We start from the raw sequence: 10,999 nt of genomic DNA, 5'->3' as shown, positions 1-10,999 counted from the left end.
TGGGATTCAACTATTCCATGCTCACCTGGCTAACCTCCCATTCTCCATAAATTTCAGCTCGTCCAAAACTCTATTGATCGTATCCAAATTCACACCACGTTTCTTTCACACATCACACCTTTCTTGCCAACCTACAGTGGCTCCTGATCTTCAGCTTCGCACCCTCATGTTTTAATTCCTCCATGGCCTTGCCCCTTCCAATCACTGTAACCTGCTGCATTCCTACAAGCTCCCCCTCACCCCCACTGAATACACTATTCCTCCAATGCTGACCTCTCGTGCATCTTGCTCCTTTGCCCCACAATTGGCAGCGTGCCTTACATCACTTAGGTCCCATCCATAAATCACTCCAACCCCGTTCCTTTAAGACCTTCCTTAAAAACCACTTAAATCAAACGGTTGGTCACTCCTCAAGATTTTCTCCTTTGGCACAAAGTCAATTTTTATGCAATAGACCCGTGAAGCACATTGAGGCATCTTTTAATAAAGATCCAACACAACAGCTCCCCAGGCCACCACCATCCAACACAACAGCTCCCCAGGCCACCACCATCCAACACAACAGCTCCCCAGGCCACCACCATCCAACACAACAGCTCCCCAGGCCACCACCATCCAACGCACCAGCTCCCCAGGCCACCACCATCCAACACAACAGCTCCCCAGGCCACCACCATCCAACACAACAGCTCCCCAGGCCACCACCATCCAACACAACAGCTCCCCAGGCCACCACCATCCAACACAACAGCTCCCCAGGCCACCACCATCCAACACAACAGCTCCCCAGGCCACCACCATCCAACACAACAGCTCCCCAGGCCACCACCATCCAACGCAACAGCTCCCCAGGCCACCACCATCCAACGCACCAGCTCCCCAGGCCACCACCATCCAACGCAACAGCTCCCCAGGCCACCACCATCCAACGCAACAGCTCCCCAGGCAACCATCATCTAACGCAACAGCTCCCCAGGCCACCATCATCCAACGCAACAGCTCCCCAGGCCACCACCATCCAACGCAACAGCTCCCCAGGCCAACACCATCCAACGCAACAGCTCCCCAGGCCACCACCATCCAACACAACAGCTCCCCAGGCCGCCACCATCCAACACAACAGCTCCCCAGGCCGCCATCATCCAACACAGCAGCTCCCCAGGCCGCCACCATCCAACACAGCAGCTCCCCAGGCCGCCACCATCCAACACAACAGCTCCCCAGGCCACCACCATCCAACACAACAGCTCCCCAGGCCGCCACCATCCAACACAACAGCTCCCCAGGCCGCCACCATCCAACACAACAGCTCCCCAGGCCGCCACCATCCAACACAACAGCTCCCCAGGCCACCACCATCCAACACAACAGCTCCCCAGGCCGCCACCATCCAACACAACAGCTCCCCAGGCCGCCACCATCCAACACAACAGCTCCCCAGGCCGCCACATCCAACACAACAGCTCCCAGCCCGCCCCACCAACCTGCCCCCCACCCCAACAGCTCCCCAGCCAGCATCCAATACAACAGCTCCCCAGGCCGCCAGCATCCAACACAACAGCTCCCCAGGCCACCAGCATCCAACGCAACAGCTCCCCAGGCCGCCATCATCCAACGCAACAGCTCCCCAGGCCACCATCCAACGCAACAGCTCCCCAGGCCGCCATCATCCAACGCAACAGCTCCCCAGGCCGCCATCATCCAACGCAACAGCTCCCCAGGCCACCACCATCCAACACAACAGCTCCCCAGGCCGCCACCATCCAGCACAACAGCTCCCCAGGCCACCATCCAGCACAACGGATCCCCAGGCCACCATCCAGCACAACGGATCCCCAGGCCGCCATCATCCAACGCAACAGCTCCCCAGGCCACCATCCAACACAACAGCTCCCCAGGCCGCCAACATCCCACACAACAGCTCCCCAGGCCACCATCCAACACAACAGCTCCCCAGGCCACCATCATCCAACACAACAGCTCCCCAGGCCACCATCCAACACAACAGCTCCCCAGGCCGCCATCATCCAACGCAACAGCTCCCCAGGCCACCATCATCCAACGCAACAGCTCCCCAGGCCACCATCATCCAACACAACAGCTCCCCAGGCCGCCATCATCCAATGTAACAGCTCCCCAGGCCGCCATCATCCAACTTAACAGCTCCCCAGGACTTACCGATCTAACTTCATTGTCTCCCCCTCCAGAACATTCTCTAAGATCACTTCTGCTGCGATGTCACCAGCATATCCAGCTCCCCAGCCAAGAGTGTGGGACAAGTCATTCCCAGTTCCCAGGGGGAGAATAGCCACACGAGGAATGTACTGGTCCTGTCCCTGGATAAAGAGAGCATCTGGTTTAACTGCCAATGACACAGACTAAATGGAACTGGTATCAGGATCCAGATCAGGCACAAGTGACAGGACACAGATTGGAGTTGCAGCAACGGTCGGCTGTAAGCCATAATTAATCTTACCCAAGACAGAATTTGTAGGCCATACTGTACCGGTCCTGGGAGTGTTTGATGCGACAGTGTAGAGGGAAAATTTACTCTGCATCCAATGCCATTTTCTTTTTTTTTCCAAGGTGGCCTTTATACCCCAGGCCCCTTTTACGTATTTTATGTCAAGGGGGCCTTTATTCCTCAGGCCCCCTTTATATACATTTTTAAACTATTACAAAGAAATAAAACAAAACTCAAAATTAAAATGCCATACTCGGCGTCGATGATGCACTCCAGTCCCTGCGGAGCCCACTGGTCGCGGAAGGCCTCAAGCGTACCGGCGGACACCGCATGCTCCTTCTCCAGGGACATGCGGGCGCGAACGTAATCGCGAGAGAGGGGCAGGCAATCAGGGAGGATGGACCCCCCCACCACCCCCCCGACGGCCCGCAGCCTGGACCTGTGAATTGCCACCTTGGCCAGGCCCAGCAGCAGACCGACGAGGAGATCCTCCTCCCGGCCCAAGCCCCTCCGCACCGGGTGCCCAAAGATCAGGAGCGTGGGACTGAAGTGCAGCCAAAACCTGAGGAGCAGCCCCTTCAAATACTCAAAGAGGGGCTTCAACCTCACACACTCCATATATACGTGGAATATGGACTCGTCCAGGCCGCAGAAAGTACAGGCGGCCTGGGAGTCTGTGAACCTACTTAAACCTATCTAACCCCGTGCTGTACCTGTCCTGGGAGTGTTTGATGGGGGAACAGTGTAGAGGGAGCTTTACTCTGTATCTAACCCCCGTGCTGTACCTGTCCTGGGAGTGTGTGATGGGGACAGTGTAGAGGGAGCTTTACTCTGTATCTAACCCCCGTGCTGTACCTGTCCTGGGAGTGTTTGATGGGGGACAGTGTAGAGGGAGCTTTACTCTGTATCTAACCCCCATGCTGTACCTGTCCTGGGAGTGTGTGATGGGGACAGTGTAGAGGGAGCTTTACTCTGTATCTGACCCCCGTGCTGTACCTATCCTGGGAGTGTTTGACGGGGGACAGTGTAGAGGGAGCTTTACTCTGTATCTAACCCCCGTGCTGTACCTGTCCTGGGAGTGTTTGATGAGGACAGTGTAGAGGGAGCTTTACTCTGTATCTGACCCCCGTGCTGTACCTGTCCTGGGAGTGTTTGATGGGGGACAGTGTAGAGGGAGCTTTACTCTGTATCTAACCCCCGTGCTGTACCTGTCCTGGGAGTGTTTGATGAGGACAGTGTAGAGGGAGCTTTACTCTGTATCTAACCCCCGTGCTGTACCTGTCCTGGGAGTGTTTGATGAGGACAGTGTAGAGGGAGCTTTACTCTGTATCTAACCCCCGTGCTGTACCTGTCCTGGGAGTGTTTGATGGGGACAGTGTAGAGGGAGCTTTACTCCATTACCTTGTATTTCATTTCATCAATGGCGTCCAACACCCAGCCCACCGTCCCATCTCCACCACACACCAGCACTCGGGCCGCGTGGTTCGGCAGAAGCGTGCACAGCTGCAGAGCTTTCTGTGGAGTCGAGGAACCAAGATCAACAACCTGCCAAGAGAAACAATGTGCGTTCAGGACTGAAACTAGTGGTCGTTCACTAATCTCTCACACACACGACTGACTTGGTGCAGTCGTTGGTGCTGATGCTAATGTCAGTGTTAATGCAGGTGTCAGCTGTGGTTCAGTGATAACACTCGCAGGTTGTGGATTCAATTCTCAATCTAGAGACTGGCAACATCCTTATAAACTCCTCTGTACCCTCTCCAGTGCAATCAACACCATAATGCAGTGACCAGAACAACATGGTACTCTTGCTATACACTAAAATAAAAGCATCCGATGAAGGATGATGAAGGGTCTGTTCCGATGAAGGGTCACTGACCCGAAACGTTAACTCTGCTTCTCTTTCCACAGATGCTGCCAGACCTGCTGAGTGGTTCCAGCATTTCTTGTTTTTATTTTAGTGTTTTATACAGTTCTGGCATAACGTCCCAGCTCTTATATTCTGTGACTCAGCTAATAAATAAATGTATCCTGTGTGCCTTATCTTTCTGCAGTCTACAGCTTTCTTCCTCTATCAACCACACGGCCAACTTGTATTGTAATGACCGAGGTGGGAGGAGTGCACCGTTTATTCTAGTTCCACTTCTCCACTGGTCACAACATATATTTACATTTTTTCCCACTTACTGATACAGTCAATCGTATACTCTATCTTTATCCTAGCAAAACAGACCAACCAGGTTTCTTTAATAAATAACAAAATTATCAGATTATAAAAGAGGTCTTATAGCCTTTTTACCTTAGCCGTTCACACTCACACATACACCGGTTAACTGGAAAAGTAAAGGGTTTTTTTTGGTTTTTTAGTGCTCTATTACAGACAAAAAACACACTTGGGCTGAATACTTGCTCATTCTTGAAAAAACCGCACGAGATATGTTGTGTTCCAAAATTGGCACCGGGATCTTTTAGAACAGTTCTTTTCAGGCCCCGTTGAGAATTAATTTAGCAGGCTTTCTTCCCGAGAGAGAGATGAGCTGAGTTGACACAGTGGACTTCTCTGGATCTTTTTAAAGGGGTGCTGGAAAGTTGAGCTGGGTTGTGTTGCCCTCCCCTCTGCCTGGAAGTTTTCTCCCTTTTTATACAGTTCGACCCTAACTCAAAACAATTCAAAAGTGAAACCGACAAAAGGTCAACCTTTTGACCTCCATCTATCTTGACCTGTCACTTCTTTGTAAACAACTTCTCCAGGTGTCCAAAGTTCTGTTGTTTATTAAGTGTTGACAGCAGATTAAAGGAGAGGGGGACAGCACCTGAAGAGAGAGAACTGTGGGGACCAGGAGGGAAAACTGGGCGCTCAGCAGGAATGTGTCAAGGGAAAAAATAGGTGGAAGTCTGGCCCGATGGGTTAGTGGAAAGCAGGGAAGCAGCAGATCGAATGGTCTTGATCTTAGTGACAAAGAGGTCCATGCAATTATTGTTGAAGGTAAGGTGGAGGGGACAGGGGTTTAAGACAACAGGGGTTATCTTTGCATTCCAGGATGATCCTGGAATAATGAGCAATTTCAGCAGATGAGAGCAGGAGCAGATATGCTTTATGCAGTTCAGCCAGATGTAGTTTGGATAGACAAGTCAGTAGTCCACCATATCCTTTAAATTTTGCATCCCTTGAACTTAATGGGGAGATGAGGGCCATACTGAGGGAATGGTTAGTTTGAGAGAGTGAGTAATAGTTTCACTGGGGGCGAGGACAAAGATGGAGGGGAGGGTAAGGTTGAGCAAATCAGTAGCTGCAGAAATGCTGAAGCGAACAAAGGGCCAGAAGCAAGACAGTTGGGATTTTAAAAGTGCAGTTGTAAGTGAATTGGGGACAGTTTTTTTCCCCAGGGATAGGATCAGAAGGTGGTAGGGTTGGGCATGGAAAGGGGATGTGGGGGGAGTGTGATACAAAAAAGTGATCAGAGATGGCCTTATATATGATTGGTAAGATGGGACTAGCAAGACCAAGACGGAAAGGTCGAGGGGGTGGCCATTAACATGGTTTGAGAAGTTTGAGTGGAGGGAGTCAGACACGATCTGCAAGTGGATGTACGGCTCCAGTCCTCATCACAGCATTTGACTGAGTGTGGCATCAAGGAACCCTATCAAAATTGATGTCAATAGGAATCAGTAGGAAAACTCTTCACTGGTTGGAATCATACCTACAACAAAGAAAGATGGGGTCGGCCATTTAAGACAGAGATGAGGAGAAATTTTTTTCTCTCAGAGGGTCGTGAGTCTTTGGAATTCTCTTCTTCAAAAGGCGGTGGAAGCAGAGTCTTTGAATATTTTAAGGCAGAGGTAGATAGATTCTTAGGGGAAGAAAAGTTATCAATGTGGAGTTGATGTGACAATCACATTAGCCATGATCTTATTGAATGGCAGAGCAGGCTCGAGGGGCCGAGTGGCCTATTCCTGCTCCTAATTTATATGTTTTCAAAGCCTGTCCACATTGCACAAGTCAGGAGTGTGATGGAATACTCTCCACTTGCCTGGATGGGTGCAGCTCCAACAATTAAGAAGCTTGACACCATCCAGGACAAAGCAGCCCACTTAATCGGCACCCCATCCATCACCTTCAATATTTACTCCCTTCACCACCGACGCACAGTGGCAGCAGTGTGTACCATCTACAAGATGCACTGCAGCAACGCACCAAGGTTACTGAGGCACCACCTTCCAAACCCGCAAACTCTAGCAACTAGAAGGACAAGGGCAGCAAATGCATGGGAACACCACCACCTGCTAGTTCCCCTCCAAGTCACACACCATCCTGACTTGGAACTATATCGCCGTTCCTTCACTGTCACTGGGTCAAAATCCTGGAACTCCCTTCCTAACAGCACTGTGGGTGTACCTACCCCACATGGACTGCAGCGGTCAAGAAGGCAGCTCACCACCACCTTCTCAAGGGCAATTAGGGACGAGCAATAAATGCTGGAAATGCCAGCAATGCCCACATCCCATCAATTAATAAAATAAAATAAAATATCACTACAGGAAGAGGAGCAGGGGTGTTTTCCCTGTGATATACCCACTATCCCAACACTAGTTATTCATTCACTGCTGCAATTCAACACTTCATTGCCTATGTGAGAAGTTCAGAGACTGGATGAGGTGTCATATGAATACTGACCCCCCTTTCATTAAGTTGTCGGGGAGGAAACCCACACATGCCCAGAAGGTTACCTGAATGGGATTAAGGATTGACCGGAATTCTCCCATCAGACCCTGGGCCATGTTGTTTCCACTACGAGTGTTGGCGAGAACCAGAACTGGGGTCCAGTTTTTCGGGCACATGTAGGAGAACTGCAGATAGGAAGGAGTTACAAACAGGGTCAGTGCAGTGCACACAATACTCAGGGTTGGGGGGGTGGGGGAGAGAGATGGGGGGGGGGGGGGGAAAGAGAGATGGGGGGGGGGGGGAAAGAGAGATGGGGGGGGGGGGGGAAAGAGAGATGGGGGGGGGGAAAGAGAGATGGGGGGGGGAAAGAGAGATGGGGGGGGGAAAGAGAGATGGGGGGGGAAAGAGAGAAGGGGGGGGGAAGAGAGATGGGGGGGGGAAGAGAGATGGGGGGGGGGAAGAGAGATGGGGGGGGGGAAGAGAGATGGGGGGGGGGAAGAGAGATGGGGGGGGGGGAAGAGAGATGGGGGGGGCAAGAGAGATGGGGGGGGCAAGAGAGATGGGGGGGGGCAAGAGAGATGGGGGGGGGCAAGAGAGATGGGGGGGGGGGAAGAGAGATGGGGGGGGGGAAGAGAGATGGGGGGGGGGAAGAGAGATGGGGGGGGGGAAGAGAGATGGGGGGGGGGAAGAGAGATGGGGGGGGGGAAGAGAGATGGGGGGGGAAGAGAGATGGGGGGGGAAGAGAGATGGGGGGGGGGAAGAGAGATGGGGGGGGGGAAGAGAGATGGGGGGGGGGAAGAGAGATGGGGGGGGGGGAAGAGAGATGGGGGGGGGGAAGAGAGATGGGGGGGGGGAAGAGAGATGGGGGGGGGGAAGAGAGATGGGGGGGGGAAGAGAGATGGGGGGGGGAAGAGAGATGGGGGGGGGAAGAGAGATGGGGGGGGGAAGAGAGATGGGGGGGGGGAAGAGAGATGGGGGGGGGAAGAGAGATGGGGGGGGGGAAGAGAGATGGGGGGGGGGAAGAGAGATGGGGGGGGGGAAGAGAGATGGGGGGGGGGAAGAGAGATGGGGGGGGGGAAGAGAGATGGGGGGGGGGAAGAGAGATGGGGGGGGGGAAGAGAGATGGGGGGGGGGAAGAGAGATGGGGGGGGGAAGAGAGATGGGGGGGGAAGAGAGATGGGGGGGGGAAGAGAGATGGGGGGGGGAAGAGAGATGGGGGGGGGAAGAGAGATGGGGGGGGGAAGAGAGATGGGGGGGGGGAAGAGAGATGGGGGGGGGGAAGAGAGATGGGGGGGGGGAAGAGAGATGGGGGGGGGGAAGAGAGATGGGGGGGGGGAAGAGAGATGGGGGGGGGGAAGAGAGATGGGGGGGGGGGAAGAGAGATGGGGGGGGGAAGAGAGATGGGGGGGGGAGGAGAGATTGGGGGGGGGAGGAGAGATTGGGGGGGGAGGAGAGATTGGGGGGGGAGGAGAGATTGGGGGGGGGAGAGGAGAGATTGTGGGGGGGGAGAGATTGTGGGGGGGAGAGATTGGGGGGGGGGGAGAGATTGGGGGGGGGGAGAGATTGGGGGGGGGGAGAGATTGGGGGGGGGGAGAGATTGGGGGGGGGAGAGATTGGGGGGGGGAGAGATTGGGGGGGGGGAGAGATTGGGGGGGGGGAGAGATTGGGGGGGGGGAGAGATTGGGGGGGGGGAGAGATTGGGGGGGGGAGAGATTGGGGGGGGGGAGAGATTGGGGGGGGAGAGATTGGGGGGGGGAGAGATTGGGGGGGGGGAGAGATTGGGGGGGGGGAGAGATTGGGGGGGGGAGAGTTGGGGGGGGAGAGATTGGGGGGGGGAGAGATTGGGGGGGGGAGAGATTGGGGGGGGAGAGATTGGGGGGGGGGAGAGATTGGGGGGGGGGGGAGAGATTGGGGGGGGGGGAGTGATTGGGGGGGGGGGGAGAGATTGGGGGGGGGGGAGAGATTGGGGGGGGGAGAGATTGGGGGGGAGAGATTGGGGGGGGAGAGATTGGGGGGGGGGAGAGTTGGGGGGGGGGAGAGATTGGGGGGGGGAGAGATTGGGGGGGGAGAGATTGGGGGGGGGAGAGATTGGGGGGGGGGAGAGATTGGGGGGGGAGATTGGGGGGGAGAGATTGGGGGGGGTGTTGGGGGGGGAGAGATTGGGGGGGGGAGAGATTGGGGGGGGGGAGAGATTGGGGGGGGGAGAGATTGGGGGGGGGGAGAGATTGGGGGGGGGAGAGATTGGGGGGGGGAGAGATTGGGGGGGGGAGATTGGGGGGGGGAGAGATTGGGGGGGGGAGAGATTGGGGGGGGGGAGAGATTGGGGGGGGGAGATTGGGGGGGGGAGAGATTGGGGGGGGGGAGATTGGGGGGGGGAGAGATTGGGGGGGGGAGAGATTGGGGGGGGGAGAGATTGGGGGGGGGTGAGATTGGGGGGGGGAGAGATTGGGGGGGGAGAGATTGGGGGGGGGAGAGATTGGGGGGGGAGAGTTGGGGGGGGAGAGATTGGGGGGGGAGAGATTGGGGGGGGGAGAGTTGGGGGGGGAGAGTTGGGGGGGGGGTTGGGGGGGGAGAGATTGGGGGGGGAGAGATTGGGGGGGGAGAGTTTGGGGGGGGGAGAGATTGGGGGGGGGAGATTGGGGGGGGGAGAGATTGGGGGGGGGAGTGATTGGGGGGGGTGAGATTGGGGGGGGGAGAGATTGGGGGGGGGGAGATTGGGGGGGGGAGTGTTGGGGGGGGGTGAGTTGGGGGGGGAGAGTTGGGGGGGGGAGAGATTGGGGGGGGGAGTTGGGGGGGAGAGTTGGGGGGGGGAGAGATTGGGGGGGGGAGAGATTGGGGGGGGGAGTGAGTTGGGGGGGGGAGGAGATTGGGGGGGGTGTGTGTTGGGGGGGGAGAGAGTTGGGGGGGGAGAGATTGGGGGGGGGTGAGTGGGGGGGGGGTGTTGGGGGGGGTGAGTTGGGGGGGGGAGTGATTGGGGGGGGTGAGTGTTGGGGGGGGGAGTGTTGGGGGGGGGTGTGAGTTGGGGGGGGGAGAGTTTGGGGGGGGGGAGAGATTGGGGGGGGGGGAGTGTTGGGGGGGGGGAGTGTGTTGGGGGGGGGGAGTGTTGGGGGGGGGGAGAGTGTTGGGGGGGGGGGGGAGTGATTGGGGGGGGGGGAGTGTGTTGGGGGGGGGGGTGAGTGTTGGGGGGGGGGAGTGAGTTGGGGGGGGGGGAGTGTGTTGGGGGGGGGGGTTGGGGGGAGTGAGTTGGGGGGGTGTGTTGGGGGGGGGAGAGTGTGGGGGGGGAGTGTGTTGGGGGGGTGTGTGGGGGGGAGAGATTGGGGGGGGTGAGTGTGGGGGGGTGTGAGTTGGGGGGGGTGTGTTGGGGGGGGTGAGATTGGGGGGGGGAGTGTGTTGGGGGGGGAGTGATTGGGGGGGGAGTGTGTTGGGGGGGGAGTGTGTTGGGGGGGGGGAGTGTGGGGGGGGGTGAGATTGGGGGGGGGGTGTTGGGGGGGGGTGTGTGTGGGGGGTGGGGGGTGTGTTGGGGGGGGGAGAGTGTGGGGGGGGAGTGTGTGGGGGGGAGATTGGGGGGGGAGTGTTGGGGGGGGAGAGTTGGGGGGGGGTGTGTGGGGGGGGGGAGTGATTGGGGGGGGGGGGGTTGTGGGGGGGGGAGTGATTGGGGGGGGGTTGTGTGGGGGGGGTTGTGTTGGGGGGGGGGTGTGTGGGGGGGGGTGAGTGGGGGGGGGGGAGTGTTGGGGGGGGGGAGTGTTGGGGGGGGGGGGTGTGTGGGGGGGGGGGAGTGTTGGGGGGGGGGGTGTGGGGGGGGTTGGGGGGGGGTGTGATTGGGGGGGGAGAGTGTTGGGGGGGGTGTTGGGGGGGGAGTGTGTGGGGGGGGG

General features: G+C 57.3%; 1 protein-coding gene across 1 annotated transcript in view; it reads right to left on the bottom strand.

Annotated features, from left to right (window-relative positions):
• Positions 1-10,999, bottom strand: part of dgke (diacylglycerol kinase, epsilon) — a 29,630-nt gene that overhangs the window by 16,483 nt on the left and 2,148 nt on the right. Inside the window, exons 2-5 of the mRNA XM_068058656.1 lie at positions 7,193-7,312; positions 3,866-4,009; positions 2,179-2,336; positions 559-2,008 (exon numbers count right to left, since the gene is read on the bottom strand). Of these exons, the coding sequence (XP_067914757.1) occupies positions 559-2,008; positions 2,179-2,336; positions 3,866-4,009; positions 7,193-7,312 (1,872 nt within the window). The remainder of the gene's footprint in view (positions 1-558; positions 2,009-2,178; positions 2,337-3,865; positions 4,010-7,192; positions 7,313-10,999) is intronic.

The sequence above is a fragment of the Heterodontus francisci genome, chromosome 26, assembly GCF_036365525.1.
Source record: "Heterodontus francisci isolate sHetFra1 chromosome 26, sHetFra1.hap1, whole genome shotgun sequence".
NCBI lineage: Eukaryota > Metazoa > Chordata > Chondrichthyes > Heterodontiformes > Heterodontidae > Heterodontus > Heterodontus francisci.
Note: the sequence above shows the minus strand (reverse complement) of the source record. Positions and strands in the feature narration are given on the sequence as shown.